The following is a 19,613-nucleotide window of genomic DNA, read 5'->3' on the forward strand; positions in this document are numbered from 1 at the left end:
TTAGTTTGATCAAAATGGATAAAGCACAAAAGAATAACAGCATTTTAGGTCAAATACACATTTCTGTGTGAAACGTACAAAATAAAGAACATATAGTTTGGTGCATTACATGTGCTAGCATTTTACATTTAGGAAAGTTATAAAAATATATTCTTAGGAAACAGAATTAGCAGCCAGTATTTATGAGCAGTATTGTTAAGACACACATTTGGATTTGAAAACTTTGTATAAAAACCCTAATACTGTAAAATGGAAACCAAAGTTCTGTCAAGGCATTTTTTAAAAAAAATTCTAAGCGCTTGAGTGATTGCATTTCTGCTTTAATCAAAATTACAGCTAAAATATGCAAATGGTTCTCTTGTCAAATTATTTGAAAAATCAAAAATATGCAAGATGAAAAGTTTAGACAGTTTTTTAGTTTCGTAACAACTTCAGGCTAGGCAGGTTTAAACATTAACCCGTTATGGAGTTATCTGTCAGTCCTTTACTGACAAATAATCAGCTAACAATCCTATCTACATTGGAACATTTTGTAGGAGTTGCAGAATATCAATGAGGAGGAGGGGATCTTGGTCATTCTCTGAGCAGAACACTGAGTCTGCCTGCAGTCCTCAGCTAGGATCGCGTATCTCAGATTGAACCTGGAGTCTTCCTGGCCTCTTCGATGACGCATTCCATTGGCGAATTTTCCCACTGATCCACTGGGAGTGTTGACTTCATTGTCTAATTGTTTACATAGAACAGAATCTGGAGTATGCGATGAAGCGGCAACCGATTGAGGGTTGAGATGATGCAATTAACCACAAGAGCCTCATTATTTCAGCTTTGATAGGAAACTGCCTCGGAACATATCTCAGTCTGTGGCATTTGATGCAATGTTACTGGTTTTAGTTTAATTGGGTGGTAATGTTAGAAATAAAATAAGTGATAAAAAGAAGCTGGTAAAGACCCTACACTGAATATTTAGCTTGTGTTTTATCCCCAGCCAATGCCGTTAACTAATCAAAAGATAGTACAATTGACCTCAGTCTCCCTACAATCTCTACATGGGATTGTTTTTTTCTGATAACGATAGGAATCGGTTCAAGACGACTTACAATCCTTTTTAAGAGCAAGTTGCAACTACCTGTTATGATTTGTTTTTAAAAAAAACAGGTGTGTGTGCACGGACTCTTCAAACCAATTGTTATATGTCAGTTTCGAACTTAAGATCATAAAAAATAAGATACGCGTTTTGAACAAAATAGTCCTTTTGAAAATAAAAAAATCACGTATGAATCATGACGACGTCAGCAATTAACAATCAAAAGCACATCCCAGCAAATATGATTGTCTTCCTTCATGCCATTCTCTTCCTTGTGAAACGGAAATGTGCAGTGTCATATGCAAGTTACCTGATTTGCTTCATCCTCTTGATCCAACTGTGCATCATCCAGGTCTCGGAGAGCACTTTCCAGTCCTGAAAAGTCTCCATAGTGTTGCGATGGCTCTTTAGCCCAGAGGCTTTCCTTAGAAACAGAACAGGAATCTTCAGTAGAATTTGCTTCCAAAGGTTTATTTTTACTTGTGTCTACACCTACGTGTCTGCCCTTCTCATCACTTTTTGCTGACCGACTATTTTTTTTCTGTGAAATAAATATTCAAAATTAGGGTGGCACAAATGAAAACAAACTTGCAAAAATGTCTTTTGATGTAAAATGAACCAAATCATTTCTCATAAATAACTTATCCAAGTCACAAAATCTAATTCTTTAAAAGTAAATCCTCAACTTCAGGACCATGTTAATGATTTTTAATCTTCGGATATTAAAAGTTTCCGTGGTTTAAAGTTCAACCGATTGAGGGTTGAAATTATGTAATTAATTGGAAGAAATGGAAATAAAACCTGCCTATTTTACAAATTGTTTTCAAAAACACATTACCTTTATGCGGCTAATGTAAAGGCCAAATTTCACTGAAGATATCAGTAATTGCCTTTACCAGGGAGAAGTGGGAAGGCAGTTACTGCACTAAAGAGCTGTTAATTTTGTCCACATTTCAATTCTCACATGCAGTAAAAATAGGAAGGCAAAGGATTCAATGATGGGATAAGAGAAATACAGTGAAACTCTGATAACTAGCCTCTGGGATAAGTAGTAACCCCACATAACTAGTCACTCACTCAATATCCCTCCTGTTCTAGCACTTTGTATTTTTGAGATAAAGTAGTTATTTGAGCTATTTCCTTTGGGGTGACAAGAATTTCACTGTATATAAGTGTAGATTTTCTTATTACTGTTGTATATTTGTTTTTAAACTATGGAACCAGTCAGATGGACCTGTAAGTTCCCATGTACGAATGTGCCAAGCATTAATAGATGATATGTTTTAATGTTTACACAACTTAATTTTCTGAAATTAACTTTATATTAACCTACCTCGTTTGTTTCCACCTTCAAATCAAGAGCTGCGGGCCTCTGTAAGAATATTACTTGTTTTGTTGCTAAATTTCCTTCACTGTAAATAAATAGATATTACAAATACTGTATGTGGCAATGGGTATACGATTACTTTAATCAATCTACCAATATTGGATAAATATACAGCAATTAAGTCTCAAATATATTCTTTGTTTGGGAGAGCTCTTATTTATCTATCCATTCATTTTCGGTTTCACTCTATGGTTCCTGAGTCCACGTGGACTCTGTATGCACGTCAAGGAGACAAAGGACAAAGGATATACAGCACAGAAATGGGACAATTGGCCCAAATCAAATAGGCCATGACACTATTTATACCCCACATAAGTCTTCACCCAATCCTTGCTCCCTCCCATATCCTTCTATTTCTCTCTCTCTCATGTGAAAGTCTAGCTTCCTCTTGAATGCATCTAAGCTATCTAATTCAACCACTGCTTCAGGCAACAAGTTCCACAATCTCCCTACCCTCTACGTGAAGTAGTTCCTCCTGAATTCTCTTTTAGATCTCTCTAGTGGCTATATTATATTTGTGTCCCCTGGTTACAGACTAAACTATTGGAAACAGCCTATTTATGATAACCTTACCGAACCATTTTAGAAATTTAAACACTTCTATTAGGTCTCTCCTTAAACATCTCTTAACGAAAAAAGGCCTAACCAGCCTATTCTTATAGCAGAAACCTACCACCTCTGGTATCACCTCGTAAAACTAATCTGTACTCTTTCCATCGCAAAAAATAAGGTGGAGGCTGCACTCACTTAGCTCAGGATATCGAACGGTTCCTAACCAATGGTGCTTTTGTGCAATAACTATGACAAAGTGAAAAGTTCTCCATTATGTAATGTTTAATGTTTACATCCTTTAGTTTAATGAGTAGAAAAAATCCTCACGAATGATAAATAGAATAGTAAAGAATGATGATTATGGAGCAGCAATTTGTCCGTCAACTAGTTTTACCTGTCATGACGAATGATAGGTGTGGCGAGCACACAGGTAATCAGCCATCCAAATTCAGCCAGTGTATGCAGCAAAGGACCATAATCAGACTTTACTTCACAATCCTACAGGATGAAATAAAATTGCAAAAATGATGAATTCACAGATGAACAAATCATTTAAATCCCTCCCTAGCCGATGGCAGGAAAACAAACACCGATCCGTAGGAATGCCATTCCAACACATCGGAAGGAAATTGTGTTGGAGCAAAGATCCTGTAGGTTGAGTGGGATTTGGTCTAAACATTTTTAAAAGGATAAGTATTCGTCTTGATTTTCCCAACTGCATTACTTATCTTCTTATCAATGGTAGGTGAATAGTTTACTACTTTCTGTTCAAAGTGTGCGTATATGCATACATGCATTTGCATACAATTATACAAAGTGGAGAATTCAATACAGATAAAATTAACTTTGGGCAAAAGAACCACATCTAAGGAATAATCAATGAGACAAATTAACATGGAAAGGAAGTAAATTAATAATAATAATTGATGCAGTTAATACAACTAGTAAAGACAAGCATAATTTCATGTTTGAATGTTTTATGTAGTTTTAGAAGCAAGTTTGATTAAAAAGGTAAATTATTAAACTGTAAATGCTAAAAACAGGTCACCTTACCTCAATGACAGTCCACTGTTCAACCACTATTGCATCATTTGGTAACTTATTTGACCCAGAATCACCTTCTTCATACATAAACAATCCTTCCACAGACTTGGATAAATAATCTCCTAAAATTGAAGGTGGCTGATTTATAGTAATCCATATATAAAAATACAATGGAGATAGACATAACTGGGCTGAAATCATGTCTTTAGGGAAATGCGCAATTTGTGTAATGTCAACTGAAATTTACTCCATATAAATTCCTAACTTTTTATGACCCCTTCCAAAAGGTACATTGTTATGTTAAAAAATATTTTGTTTTGCTTCTCCTGTGAATGCTGAGACCAAAACATCAAGCATTGCTGCAACACAAAATAGACTGGCACATTCTATTTTTCCTCCCAACTCTAGCTCCAAGCAACACTCTGATTGGGACGGAAATTTTAAAGTTATTGTTCCGTTACTTCATTTTCAAAGTGTTTCTCTCCTTTTGTAATACTTAAGAACGTCTCAGCAATAGTTATCCATTATAAATATTTTAAGTAAATACTTCCCTGTTCCCAACATGACAATTTGTTTTTAAAAATAACAGCACAAATCTTCAAAGTACTTGCCAATGAAACAGATTTTCTACTATAGTACTTAACATTGCCCAACTCTGTCCCTACGTAACAACCAATGCAGCCGAAACCCTCAACCAAACCTTCATCACTTCCCGGCTGGACTATTCCAATGCCCTCCTTGCTGGTCTCCCCAGCTCCACCATACACAAAATTCAATTAATTAAAAACTCCACCGCCCGGATACTCACCCGAACAAAACTCCGTAACCCCATCACACCAGTCCTTGCCTGGCTCCACTGGCTCCCAATTACCGAACGGATTGATTTCAATATCCTCTCGCTCGTTTTCAAATCCATTCATGCCCTCGCACCTCCCTACCTTTCGAATCTGCTTACCCTCCAATCCACTACCCACTGTCTCCGCTCGGTTGGCTCCGGCCTCCTGTTTGTCCCTCGTCTCCTCCGCTTCACCATCAGTGGCCGTGCCTTCAGCCACTATTCCCCAAAACTCTGGAACTCTCTCCCTCAATGCCTCAGCCTTGCCCCCTCCCTCTTCACTTTGAAATCCCGCCTAAAGACCTTCATTTTCGATTGTGCTAACAGTCGCCTCCCCACTCCCTCTCCCCCGGCTCGTTGTCAGACCCCCACCGCTGTCAGGCACTCTGGGACGCTATCCCACATGAAGGGCGCTATATAAATGCAAGTTGTTGTTGTATGAAATAATTACCTTTTGTTTCCCAAGTTATAAAGGAATCAATCAATGACATTCCACTCTTATGATAAGATGCTGTAATTTCCAACCAATCTGCCTCCAGGCTGCAGATAGTTTGGCCTTTCCTTGTGACCCTAAGAGATATATCGCTTCCATGATAGGATCGTCGACTGCAGTCTTCATCAGAAACATTAAAAACTGCAAATAATTTGATTTCTGAAATAAAAATAATAGTGTCAGAAGACTGAAAAAATAGCAAACCAAGTTGTTTGGTAATTTCTTCAATTCTCCTTTTGTTAACATTTTTAAAAAAACTATGAATTTCAAGGTTGCCCCCCCTAGATTTGTTGAAGATAACTTTAATTAGTTCTACAAATGGATGAGATTCCCTACCCAACTTTAGTATGGTAGTTTATCCAGTAACCATATATAAATGAATTAGATTGAGATTTTAAAATAATAGATCTATAACAACATTAAAATTACCTGGCTGTTATTGTTATCCTCCAAATCTAATATAGTCTGATTTCCACTTTTAATAAGAATAAGAATTCGACATATGGAGTTATGGATATCGTCAATACTTTTTGTCCAATTGTTTGCTATTTTATGGGCAATACGCTGTGAAAGGCATTTTATTCAACGGAGAGAAGATATTAAGCCAAGTACAAATTGGTATATATCGAAGATGGATTGGCATGCATGAACAAGGTAACCTGAAAAATGTTAATTTTGACTGCTTAACAGAAATTTACAAAGGCTAAATCGAAAACATAATATCACCAACCTTCTTTCCGTTTAACAGAACAACTTTTTTCCCCCATTTCCTTTTCTTTTTCACTCACATCTTCCTCTGGTGAGGGCCCATTTTCTAGAGTACCGGTGGGTTTATGGCAATGATGTTCTTCTACAGGACCTTCTGCTGGCTGTCTGGTGAGAGTACCCTCAAAATATTTGATATGGTTTTCATCAGGATTGTATTTTCCTTGATTAGGTAATTTAAAATCCTGCCCCGATTCTCGATCAGTTTCTGCTGATAATTTTGTGCCATTGAGGGGCTTCAGGAAGCTGTGCTGACTCAGAAATCCAATAAATTTCTTTCCTTCCTTAACTGATTCTTTCACCTAAAATTCAACAAATTCAAAGAACAAAAACACTGCATTTACATCATTCTGTCATTATGATTATTTTACATCTTTTTTTAAACTGTTTTAATGATCCTAATCTCTGGATAGCAACATAAAGATATTGGCTTGTTCATATGCACATGCAGACTAAACAAATGAGCAAGAGTCACAATTATCCTGACTCACATCAGTCTCTGCACTACAGAAGGAAAATACATCATGTGATCTTGTTAATAATAATCCTTGCATTTGATAAAGCGCTTCACAGCATGTATTGTAAAGTGGATTGACTGTATATTCTGTGCGCAAAATGCAGCAGCCAATTGCGGACAGCAGTGCCCTACAACAGTCGTGGATTGAGTGACCAATTTTGTTTTGAGGGGTTATTACCCCCATAAAGTGATCTGCCAATCGACTAACAACCGGGTTCCTACTTGCTGCTAGGTAAATAATAATAATAAATAAATAGAAGCATGTGCAGTAAGGAACTCGCATAAGGTTTCGCCCTGACTGGGAAACAAACCCGGGTCCTCTCGCTTATGAGCTGATAACGCTAACCACTATGCTAGGGGACTCCAGACAAGCAAACAGACATCATTGGTGATGAGGAGGTGATTTCACCACAGGACGCTTGAATTGCCTTTTTTTGTGAACCAGATGGAGACCTCCTCAGCTTGAAGGTCAACCCTCAGCCGGTTTCTCAGAAAATACATTTCCTGAGTGACCACATGGAATTAATTAGAGTAATCCTCTTTTGTGTTTGGAACATTTAGTAGAATTCCATTCACCTTGAAATTCAAATTAATTTAACACTTCCACCAAATTTTAAATCATATAGATTAGCTCTTATCCAAATTAAAGTGACACCCTGAGATGTGTAGTCTATTTCATCTGTGAATGCACATGGGCTTCAATAAAAAGGCAAGCATTTTTACCTTGTCTAATAGACTTTTCACAACCTCATTTGATAGTGCTTGATTGTTTACAGACCATTCTTCAACAACTAACTTGTATTGTCTTTGATCTCCTCGTTGTGCCTTCTTTATTCTGTATTGAAGTAAAATAAATGTAATGTTATGAGAAAAATGTATGCTTTTCATTTATCCGTTTTAAATAAATATTACTTTCTGTGAACACATATCCAAGATCATTTGTAGCTAAAACCTCAAATGTTACTTTATTCTAGAATTGCTTTGACCATAAAAAGTCTCAGTCTGAATTCATTTCATTCCAGGAAAGGTCACTCTACCACATAAGTAAACGAGATTTTAAATTATTATAAAAATGTATCTAATTTTATTTCTTAATACATCAGTCTCTTGCTTACATTTTTTTGTTGCCAATTTTCTTTCCTCATGCTCTCCTGAAGGCGATGAATCTATGGCAGTGCTCTGGTAGCTCACCCAAATGGCCATTCTTCATGTGTGAGACTGGAGAACAAGTGTCAGCAAGCTATTCAACTACCGAGGGCATCAGAGCCAATTCCAATCCTCTGACATCCAAATGCACAGATTCCAGCGGGGGCCACTGGACAGTGAGTAGGAGAGGGGACCCTGGCTGATTTTTATTATAATATTCCTTGCATTTGATATAGTGCCTTATCAAGTCATTGAGACGTCTCAAAGCAGCTCACTGAATATATTGTAAAGTGAATTGACTGTATATTTTGTGGGCGAAACGAGGCAGCCAATTGTGCACAGCAATGTCCCCCAAACTGTTGTGGATTGAGTGACCAAATTATTAATTTTTTTTTGGAAGAGATTATTAGCCGTGGAAAGCGATCCGCCAATTGACTAACAACCGGGTTCCTACTTACTACTAGGTAAACAAAGGCGTGTGGAGTAAGGAAATTGAACCTGGGTCCTCTCACTTACGAGGTGAGTGCTCTAACCAATACAATATAGGACTCCACATTGTTTCCTCTCTAGTCTCTTTAGGGCTAAGGTCATTTGTAATACCTCACCCTATAGACATGGAATCAAACCTATGACATTATAGCTTAGTGCTGTAATTTGACTCACCAGGAAATGTCACTTATGTTTCTGAAAAGATTTTATTACTCGAAAAAAACTTTGAAACAATATTGTTAATCTTAACATTATTAACAATATTAACCTACCCTGATTTCTGTTTAGTTAATATTACTCTATAGATGTAACTTAGAGGCGACTGTTTCCTTCGGCCCACAGAAATAATTGTAGGATGGATGGTAGCAACAATATATCCATTCCTGTAATACTCTTCCAGTTTAGAATTAAGATCCAGGAAAGAGGAAATCTTGATGACATCTGGGTTCGGTGAGCCTAGAATTTTATGAATAAGGTAGAAAAGCAACAACTCACTAACAATGAACATACATTTCCTAATCAACTCATCTTTTAAAACAGTAAATAAATATACAATGTGAAATATGTGAAACCAACATAAAAATTGAGTGTGTGTAATAAACAGAGCACAGTATGGAGGAGTGATAATTTAGAATTACATTATTACTATAAGTAGATAGATATTATGATCATGGTTATAATAATAAATGGCAAATGCATTTCAATGTAGAAAAGTGTGAGGTGGTACATTTTGGGAGAAGGAATAAAGAAGTCACATACATTCTGGAAAATAAAAACCTAAATAGAGTAGAGGAGCAAAGGGTTCCAGGGGTACACATACACAATTCACTAAAAGGAGCAACGCAGGTTAATAAGGCCTTTAAAAAGCAAACCAGGCATTGGGGTTCATTTCTAGAGGGATAGAAATGAAAAGCTGGGAAGTTATGGTAAACTTCTTTAGAACCTTGGTTAGACCACACTTAGAATACTGTGTGCAGTTCTGGTCCCCACATTATAAAAGGGATGTAGAGGCACTGGAGAGGGTGCAAAGGAGAGGTTATACCTATCAGAAAAGGCTGAACAAGCTTGGACACTTTTCTCTTGAAAACATGAAGGTAAGGGGTGACCTGATAGAAGTCTTTAAAGTTATGAAAGGTTTTGATAGGGTAGACATTATTACTAAACAGTATGAACTTTAGTTAAAACCGATATGACAAGAATTAGATTAAAGTTTAAGCATTAAGTAAATCCATTAAGCGATGTATTTGTAATACCAATTTACAAAAAAAGGGGAAAAAATATAACCCTGGGAATACAGGTCTGTGAGTATGACATCTGTTATAGGAAAAACATTTGAGGGCATCTTGAAACAGGGAATGAAGACCTAGAAAATGCAGTACTGCAAGAACCATTCCTCCTGCACTGGATCATTGTGCATGACTTGTCTTTCAGATTGGAGTGTAAACTCTGCAATGCCTGGGACTGTGTGGATGCTTTTATTGATGCCCTTTGAAGCTTTCTAAACTGATTTAGAATTGTTGTCTGAATACAGGATCCACTATACAATCAGGGGAAAGCCTAAAACCCAGAGAGAGACACTAGAAACAGCATAAAACCACTGGCTGGGCAGATAATAATAATAATAGCATTTGATATAGCGCCTTATGTCTTTGAGATGTCTCAAAGCGCTTCACAGAATATATTGTAAAGTGGATTGACTGTGTATTTGTGGGCGAAACGCGGCAGCCAATTGCGTACAGCAGTGTTCCATAAACAATCATGGATTGAGTGGCCAAATTATTTTTTGGCGTATCGGGTTCCTACTTACTGCTAGGTAAACAGAGGCGTGTGGAGTAAGGAAACTTGCCCAACGTTTTGCCCTGCCCGGGAAATGAACCTGAATCTGCTCATTGCGAGTGCTCTAACCACTAAGTTACAGGTCTCAGGGTGTCTATTTCAAAGTTACACATGGGAGCTGTGGGGGGCAATCTGCTGCAGCAAGTGTGCAGTCTAACAATGTTTTGGCCACACACATTCGGAAAGGCATTACCATGCTCAAAATTATTCTCCCATCAGAGTTCAATGCCTATGCATGGAAATTCCAGATATTTATTGGAATGGAATGCGCACTCTCTCCATGGAGGGATCGTTTACCTAATTCCAGAAAGTAATAGGCTCAGATTAGCAAGAGAGAGGGCTTGGGGACTCCAGAGTGTGGGTTGGGCTTCTAACCCAGCGTATGGTTTGGGAGTCTAACCAGCTAAAACTGCACAGCTTGCCATTGAAAGCACTGCCTGGCAAGCTTTCCCGCTGTTTGTCCAGCTAGGACCACGCTACCATCAGTGCTTTTGGCTCTAGAACTCCATCCCACAGTCCCTCTACCTCACCCCATCCCTTGCCTCCTTCAAGACCCTCCTCTTCGACCATGCCTTTGGTCACCCTCCTACCCCTACTCTCTCCGCCCTCCTGATCCCAACCACCAACTCATCCCTGGACTGCTCAGTGTTTTGGGATGTCCTCCTGATGTGAAAGGCGCTATACAAATGTAATTTGTTGTTGTTGCTGGAGAGTCCCTGTCCCCAGTGACCGGTTTACCTTTCCAAATCCTGCTGATGAACCAGGCAACCATCAGCAGTGCCCTGGAGTACTGCGGACCTGTCTGGTTCAAGAACTGGATTACTGAAACTGCTTCAGGGCATTGGTTCGATTCTGACAATCTGTTGCCAAACATGTCACATTGGTGCCAGTTCAACTCCAAGGAGACTCAGCTTACTTCCCCCAAGAATAGTCACTAGTTGGTCATAATCACTGCCACAGACATTGGTTCTGCCTATGCGTTATATTATTTCAAATATACAAAAATTATAAATTTACATTTACGTCTCAAAGAGCTTCACAGAATTGACTGTGAACCCGAGTTGAGGATGAAGAGAGCTGAAGGCGGGGGGGAGGAAGGTGTCTAACAGAAAGGGCTTAAGATGGATTTTAAAGATGGGGAGGGAGGGGCAAAGCAGAAGGAGTTCTAGAAAGTGGGAGTAGAATAATTTTTATTTTAAAAATCTATGAATGAAAATAAAGGTTAATTTTGGATTTGGAAATGTTTTGAGATTTTTTCAACGTCTGATGGTACATTTGTGCACAGTAGCTTTGACCAAATAGATGATCATTTTGTAATTTAGAAACACTTGTGGGATCTTGACTATTAGCAAAATAGCTAGGTTTAGCATAAATGGAAACTTTGACCATTGAATAACAATTTATTTAAAGCCATTCTTTGAAATTAACCTAAGTATATCCCTAAAACAATGCTTGTTTACAGTGTCATGTCTGCTGTTAACATGTCTATGCTCTCCACTTACCTCCTGCTTTCCCCTAACTTTCCAGATTTAAAGCAACACTGTCAGCATACAAGATGAACAGTCAATGACAAAAATAAGCAATAGCATAAACTTGTAGCAGAGGATAGAATTTGTTTTGGAAACAAATTTCTTCAGCTTTTATTGCAAAACGTTTGTTATTTTCCAAGTAGAAATTGTGACATCTTCCAGGGAGAATTCAATCACCCTGAATGAAATGCTGACAAGCAGATAAAAAAAGGTATTCTTCTGTAAACACCAATAATTTGTACTGTGCCTCAACAGCCAACAAATGATAATACAGGGAAAAGTAATTCTATCCAAATCAGTCATAAAGCTTAAATTAAATGCGGCAAACATTGAGACTATTATATTGACAAAAGCACTGGTGGAACAATGATCTAATAATTCTAAATAAATGGTTTGGAGTTATTGGAGGGTAAAATGTACTTCAAGTTCCCAAGAAAAATTGTGAGTAAACTAACTTTTTGTAAGATTGCTATCAGGAAGCAAGCCTCAAATGAACACTGTAGCCTCTGTTTCGAAGAGGCTGCCATCTGGGGCTGTTTGTTTGCATTTTTGGCTACATGGCTAAGAAACAGCAAACCACCCTGTTTAAGCCAGAGTGCTGAGTTGAAGAATTCTTCACCCTGTGGAGAGGTCTGTTGTTGCATTATAAACATAGAAGGAAAATGGCGCGCTCATTACAAACATATGCATTCAATTAATAATATGCATGGAGTCTTACTTCATGAAAATTAAATATGTGGCTAACTTTAGGCATGTTCCTTAAAACGTTTTCTTTGAATAAATGTGATTTTGATTTTTATATCTTTCTCCAGAATCCACAAATCTAACTGTAAACAGACATTATGACTCTATACTTTTTCAAGCCTAATTCCGTTAATAGACTTATAAACAAACACACAAGATATTTCAAACAAATTAATAGAAGTTTTATTCACAGGCCTTTTTTTTGTTATTAGAAGACCAAATAACTTTCACACAAACAAAATAACTTTGCATGAACTTACCGCTCTCCAAAGTAAAATCCAATAAAAGGTATTCATATGAAATATTCGTCTTTGTTTCTACTTGTGATCTCTTCAGAGTTGAAAATATTTTGCCAGGACTGCTATCATCAGGTTCTTCTAGCTTTCGTAACCCACAACCCATGGCAGAATCTGCAAGTCAGATGCAGGAACTAATCGTGAGTTCTGTTACTCTGATTTCAACAAAAGGCACTTATGATTTTTGTTGTGCCTTCAGGCCTCCATAAATCCTGAAGTCAGTTATAAGTCAAACCGGGCCCCTGAACTTACAGGAACTGAAGTACCATTCCTCTATATGTAGTTCTAAAGCCATATGTGAATGGTTTGCGTTTTTTACTTCCAGCATAAACTCAGCACACATGGACTTAAAGGCTGTTCACATCCAGCTTCACATGAGACTTTCATGCCACGTCAGTTTGCACTAAAGCCCCTAACAATATAATAGTGGACAACAGTGGTTTTCTGTCCACCCCCAGACTTACACTGCAGAATTAACACATAAACAAAAGGCAAGAATAAAACTTGGACAGAATTACCTGCAACCAGGAGAGCTCTGAAATTGCTCAGATTGCCGTGCAAAACAGCAGATAGGAACTTCGGCTGAGGCAGAAACTCCAAAATGGTTGTAGACCAAAATCATTTCCAGAAAGGAAGTAAAATTCCTGAGAGGAAACTGTTTCTGGCATCTCAAAGGAATGGAACATTCTCAGAGGTTTAGATTAAGCTGAAGCCATTTGTTTACAGAATGTAGTACAGTTCCTGTCTTCAAAAAAAAACAAGATTATTTTTCAGGAACAAAACCTGCCACATAAACCGATAAAATTCATTGCAAAAAGAAATCATAATAGCAACTTAATAAATGTTGTGCAGAAGGAATTCCTTTGTTATTAAACATAAAAGTTACGTGAAAGATAAGAAGGGAGCAATGGCGAAATTCCTTTTGCTGCTAAATGTGACTTTGACTAGAGGAATGTCATGTCTTATGTTTCTTCAAAATGATATTGGTCCAAAATTGTAGAAACATCAATACTAAAGCTGAGATATTTGAAGCTCAGAAATTCATTTTTAAAAAATTCAGAGGAAAATGCTGCAACAATTTTGTACTATTATAACTAAGGAAAACCATGAAGAAACAATATACATTTGTGTTTGATCCAACTTCTGAATAATTACAACAAAATTGTTTTTTTTAAAGAATACTTTTTAGTGCAACAGTTGCATCTTGGAATTATTGCTCATTTTTCTTTTTCCTGTTAAAATAGACTCACACACCTGCTGCTCGTCTCGTTTGGCTTTGTGTATTCAGCTTCAAAGAGCCTTCTAACCTCACTTCACATTTGCCCTCAGAACTAACAAGAGGAAGGAAGGAGGCTTTCACTAATCTGGGCTGCATCAAAACCCAAGGGATTAAAAATTCAATCAAAATAGTACCCTTCCTTGTTCCTGAATGCAATTGAATTGATAAAGAATCAGCACAATGCCATGAAAAGTAGGTATGGTTTTCAGACAATACAGCCAATACTGTACTGTATAACCCTTAAGTTGCATGCTAAGGCTATGTTTCATTGGTGCCTTTCTCAAAATAAGGTTGGCACTAATGCAGACCTTGTGTTATGGGCTGAAATGTAGCAACTCAACAAAAGCTATTCAGTGTCCAAGCACTGACAATGTAGCCATAAAATAATCCTTCATAATGTTGCAGGGTGGTATTTGATCAGCACCCTACCTTTTATTGGTGACATTTCTTGGGCCATGACCCACTTGCTTTTTGTTGAGGCTTTTTTGTCAGCAAACCTCTATCTACATCAGATGTAAAATTGAGGTACCTACTTCAGATGCTAAGTGGAGCAATAAAATCAAGATCATTCATATACTGTATCTCTGCAATTAATGTCAGATGATACAATACAAAGTTACATTTGTAAAGCGGCTTTCAGGAGGATATCCCAAGAGGATTAGGACCTGAGCCGGGGGTGGGCGTGGGTTGGGATCAGGGAGGGTGGAGGGCAGAGAGGGTGCCCAAAGGCATGGTCAAAGAGGGGGGTCTTAAAGCGTGCCTTGAAGGAGGCGAACGGAATGTGGGATGGAGTTCTAGAGGGTGGGGGCAGAGGCTGAAGGTCTGACCGCCAATAGGGCCTTGGGTCGTCCTCCCGACGTGAAAGGCGCTCTATAAATGGAATCTTGGTGTTGTTGTTGTAGTGGGGCGGACTGACTGGGTGATATGGAGCAGTCCAGAGCCAGCTGAGCAGAGGGAGTTGACAGGTTGATAAGCGGTTAGTAAGTCAGAAAGGTAGGAGGGGACAAGGCCTTGGAGGGCCTTGAAAGTGAGGACAAGGATTTTGAACTCGATCCTCTGAGGGATGGGGAGCCAGTGCAGGTGGGCAAGGGTGGGTGTGATGGGGTCACGGAGTCTGGTACTTTGCAGAGTTCTGGATGATCTGCAGCTTGTGGAGGGAAGAGTTGGGAAGGCCGACAAGCAGGGAGTTGGCATAGTCGAGCCTGGATGTAATGAAGGCATGTTTAGTAGCCTGAGGCAGTGGTAGAGTCGGCCAATGTTGCGGAGATGGGGGAAGGCAGAGTGGGTAATGGCATGGACATGGGGAAGAATGGACAGTTGAGGGTCGAAGAAGATGCCTAGGTTCCTGACTGGCTTGGTGAGGTGGTGTGTATCTGTGGATGCTATTGCTGCCGGTGCCTGAGGTGCAGAGGCGCTGACGGGAGCCAATGAAGAGGGCTTCGGTCTTGTTGACATTCAACTGTAGAAAGTTGGCTCTCATCCAGGACATGATGTTTGACAAGACAGTCTGTCAGGACATCAGTTGTCCTGGAGTCAAGGGTAGAGGCAGAGATCGAGTTGGGTGTCATCCGCGTACTTGTGGAAGCTGACCCCATGTCTGCAAATTATATCACCAAGAGGGAGCATGTACAGGTTGAAAAGTAGACCGAGGATAGAGCCCTGAATACCACGAGACAGTGTGGGGGCTGGAGTGTGGAGACAAAGTGGAGCCGGTGTGAGAGATGTTGTTGGATCAATCCAAAAATTGTTAAGGTTTCAGGATTGATGTTAGAGGGGGATTATGGGACCAGAAGCAAGAGGGGTTTATCAACCCTTTCCCACCAGCCATAGTTGATGTACAAAACATCTCTTACAAGGCCCTATCTGACTTAATAATAATCCTTTCATTTTATACAGTGCCTTATCAAACCTCAAAAAGGGTTTCACAGGATTTTACAGTCAAGTGTAGTGACCATCAAATAGTGTCATGGAATGTTTAATATCCACGTGAAGTCAAGACTTTGGACGGTAATGACAATGCTATGCTCCTCAACATTGGACCCAATTGTCAACCCAAACTATGAGCTCAAAATTCCTGATTTGCTGGTGGTGGTGGGACATTTTGAAACTACTACTTTCGGACTCGAGAGGCAAGAGTGCTACTAACTAAGTCACTTGGGAGTGGTATATTATTTCTTTGGAATTAGGCAGTTTGGCTCTATGGCTATAGGATTTGACTTTCAATATCCTTATTCTATTGTTCAGTTGACTTTATGAATCAGTGCTTCAAAAAAACAAATTTCTGTGTAAACATACTGTAGCTTTACTGTTAAGAGGAGTGTTTTTCCAAATCATATCCCTGGTCTCCCAAAAGCCTTGTGCTCAAACAAGGCACATAAATAGACTGGTTTAGGAAGTCATATGTATGTTGGCCCTGGGTATTTTTAAGTAGCTGGGAGGATCAGTTTCCAGGCATCAAATACCTCCTGTTGAAGAACTGAAATCCATATGGTTGACACATGCTATCAGATCGAATGACCATAGTTATATCTATGTCCCAACAGACCCAGCAGTTACAAATAAGTGGCAATGGAATAGGTTGTATCTAACACACTCAAAAGCAATGAATGAAGCTGCCAGCTTTCTGAAATTGTGCATCTGTTACTTCAAATCAATTGGGATGGTGTGTCTTTAACAACTAATTATCAATATAATTTCCAATTGCTGCTTGAAAAGATTTTTGATAGCAAAAAATTGTGATGATAATCTAGATGCCTGAAAGTTAAGACAATTAGATATGTAGTGCAGGAAGTCAAAGGACAACTGTTTGCAAAGCAAACCCTTCAATTATACATAGAAACTTTCAAACAATAATAGAAACTGTTTATTTACATTACGGTTTACATAAACAAGACATTAGGACATTACAATTGTATTTGAACCGCTTGTTATCTCTATAATCTCCAAGGCTTAGATTTTGCTACATCTTAACAATATATTCTACTGGTCAAATATTGTACAGTATTTTTCTTTACAGTGCTACCAAATTATTACCTATTTTAATATTTAAATACTACAAAACCACAATCTTACTTCTTTAGCTACAGCTCCGTTCCAAACCAAACCTGCATCACATCAGAGAATATTCCTGTTTTAAGTCCTCATTAAGATTTTAGTTATCAAAAATGTTGGAACAATTAAACTACGTGAGAACATCAGTTTGGCATAAATGCTTCAACAGACTTAGTTGTATTCAGACACACTGCTTTAAAAAANTCACAATGCAGTCATTTGGGACATAATTTCTTACTTAATAGTTTTACACTAGTACAATAAAAGTATGTCATAATGACCATCTTTAGTTTTATTTTTGGTACAAACGAAACATATTACAACTAAAACTAAGAAAAGAATGTGTCTATAAAGATTGACACTTAATTTCTACATAATCCATGTAAAATGTTCCCCATTTTTAGAGCTTTACATGGTGATGAAGCAATCAGGAGGCACAGAACTGGATAATGTCTAATGTGATGCACTGAGCTGAGTTTAGGTAGTTTCCCCCACTATATTTATTCAGTTTAATTTCTAATTATCTCTTAACAATGGTACGTCTTCAAACGCTATATTATATTGATGCTTAAATCTTTTCATCTAGTGACAGGAAAAATCTGTAAATATGTATGTGCTCTGTTACTTATTACCTTTATTTTGATTTATCTGATGCTATGTTTTAGCAATACTGTAGCTAAATGGTTAGCCAGTATAAGATTTTTCTCATGACTATGAATTGTTTCAAAGGTCACACTAAAAAAAATTAACCCATTCGCTAATTTAGAGGAAGAAACATAAATTAGCAGCATTAAGGCACTTGCCTTAAAACTCAATGGTTGCATGTTGATGAGTTAGTTAAGATGACATTTTCTCAGATCTGAATAACATTGACATTCTGGCTGCAGGCATGCATTTCTTGCCAGTGGATTAATAGGGTGGCACTGGTACCAAAACTGTGGAAAAAAAAATCAAAGTTCACAGTTTAGAGTGAACTTACACATTTGTAAATCTGTTCGCAGCTCACAAAATGAATCAACTTACAACCAAATTACCAGTTAATGATTACAACTAAAATTTGCTTAACTTGAAAATGTAGTTTTGTAGTTTCATCCTTTAATCCACAGCTGTAACAGAAAATTGTGTATACTTCAAAGTGGTGTAAAATTTATGCCTACAACTTCATAGAGGTAGCAAGGTTGTTCACACTGGCGCATAAATTTCACCCTTAAATTTGTGATTCATAAAAATCAATGGGGAAGTATGACCATGTACCAGACTTTCTAGTATTGATCATAGTAAAATGTATAGATGACAAAATTGAACATTACTGGCAGAAGACCATAAATATCTAATTATTTATCTTCTGTCTCGCAGCTGCATATGTAGAAAAAATTGTAATATGAAGCCGAGAGAATATTTCCCTTAACATTTCTAGAACAAAAGACAGCCCATGATCAGCAAAAATAGGTAAATCTCCCAAATGCCATAATCTTATCAAAGATCATGAAACAGAAATGTTAACCATTGTTGATCTCAAATTTTGTATGTTTATTAAAATTGTTGATAGCCTCCCAGTAGGTTTGATGTATTATTTTCTGAGATATAGCAAGATATGAATTTTACATATGCCCCGTATTTTACACAGTGGTTTCTTTACCTTACCAGGGTGGGTGGAAGTGAATAAGAGTCAACAATGGCCAATTTTGTACAGCATCACAGAGAGAATGGGACAAAGCCATTGGTAATGCCCAATACAGGAAATAGTGTGGCTGAGAGAAATCCAAGATGGAATAATAACTACATTAAAAATTATATACTGGGATCAATTCTATCTAATGTAATATTTATAACCAAAATTGTCTTAAAATGTCTCACTTTCCATAAGTACTTTTAATACAAATGCAGTACAAAAATCCCAGAAAATTCAACAAGGTGTAAAATTTAAATCTCAAAATTAAGCATTTTTAAATCTATAAAATACTGCTGCTAACTTTTAGATCACTTTGCAACAGTGGCTGTTCCACTTTGTGGCATTAGTATGGTGTAATTGCCAGTTCACTTTTTTTGATTGATTCAGTTTGTTGTCTGTGATATTCATTTTTTTTTTGAAGTTTCCCTCTTAGTTCCACAAAATTATTCTAGTTTTGTTTTCTTGTGCCAGGACAACTATATTTTATTGCAGTCCTTTTATCAGCAGCCCTGAAGCATTCTTCAGTCAATGGTGGTGCTGTTCAGAACTGATGCTGATATGTTATCGGGAAGGTTTAAAGCAATAGATGCCAGCAGTCAACTTTCATAGAAGGATCAACTAATCTCTGCAAGAAGCCAAGAGCACCATAGCAAGCTTTGCAAGCAATTTCGAGTCTGCTCACACAAACGCTATCACCAAGAACATAACATCTGACCCAGGAAGATCCAGACAGACAAGAGACAAACAACTTTTTTTCCCCCCAGAAAAGCAGCCTTCCTTGAGGCACATTCTGCTAAAACAGGTAAAAGATGCAAAAGCAGACAGAGTGGAATAGCACAATACACAGGGCCTGTAAAGGAAAATACACTAATAGAAAGAATCAAAATTTTCTGC

General features: G+C 37.9%; 1 protein-coding gene across 4 annotated transcripts; it reads right to left on the bottom strand.

Moving 5' to 3' along the window:
* Positions 1-269: 269 nt before the first annotated feature.
* On the bottom strand, positions 270-13,318 carry rftn2 (raftlin family member 2). Of its 4 annotated transcripts, none has more exons than XM_042336564.1 (11): positions 13,236-13,318; positions 12,682-12,831; positions 8,585-8,768; positions 7,401-7,512; positions 6,126-6,462; positions 5,354-5,554; positions 4,077-4,189; positions 3,418-3,521; positions 2,418-2,496; positions 1,395-1,508; positions 270-723 (listed from the first exon to the last, which is right to left on the bottom strand). In XM_042336564.1, the coding sequence occupies exons 2-11, from the start codon at positions 12,821-12,823 to the stop codon at positions 631-633; spliced, it is 1,479 nt and encodes a 492-aa protein (XP_042192498.1). In that variant the 5' UTR covers positions 12,824-12,831; positions 13,236-13,318; the 3' UTR covers positions 270-630. The 4 variants fall into 4 exon arrangements, with proteins under 4 accessions (XP_042192498.1, XP_042192495.1, XP_042192496.1 ...); XM_042336561.1 differs by having other exon boundaries at positions 1,395-1,625; XM_042336562.1 differs by having other exon boundaries at positions 657-747; positions 1,395-1,625.
* Between the last annotated feature and the right edge of the window lie 6,295 nt (positions 13,319-19,613).

This window comes from Callorhinchus milii, unplaced genomic scaffold (genome assembly GCF_018977255.1).
Source record: "Callorhinchus milii isolate IMCB2004 unplaced genomic scaffold, IMCB_Cmil_1.0 Scaffold6, whole genome shotgun sequence".
In the NCBI taxonomy this organism is placed as follows: Eukaryota; Metazoa; Chordata; class Chondrichthyes; order Chimaeriformes; family Callorhinchidae; genus Callorhinchus; species Callorhinchus milii.

Coding starts and splice junctions, on each gene's coding strand:
- rftn2 (XM_042336561.1), bottom strand. CDS start 12,823: ATGGGTTGTGGGTTACGAAAGCTAGAAGAACCTGATGATAGCAGTCCT. Junction 8,769..12,681: donor GGATTTTACTTTGGAGAGCG/GTAAGTTCATGC, acceptor ATAAAATTCTAG/GCTCACCGAACCCAGATGTC. Junction 1,626..2,417: donor TGAAGGTGGAAACAAACGAG/GTAGGTTAATAT, acceptor TTTATTTCACAG/AAAAAAAATAGTCGGTCAGC.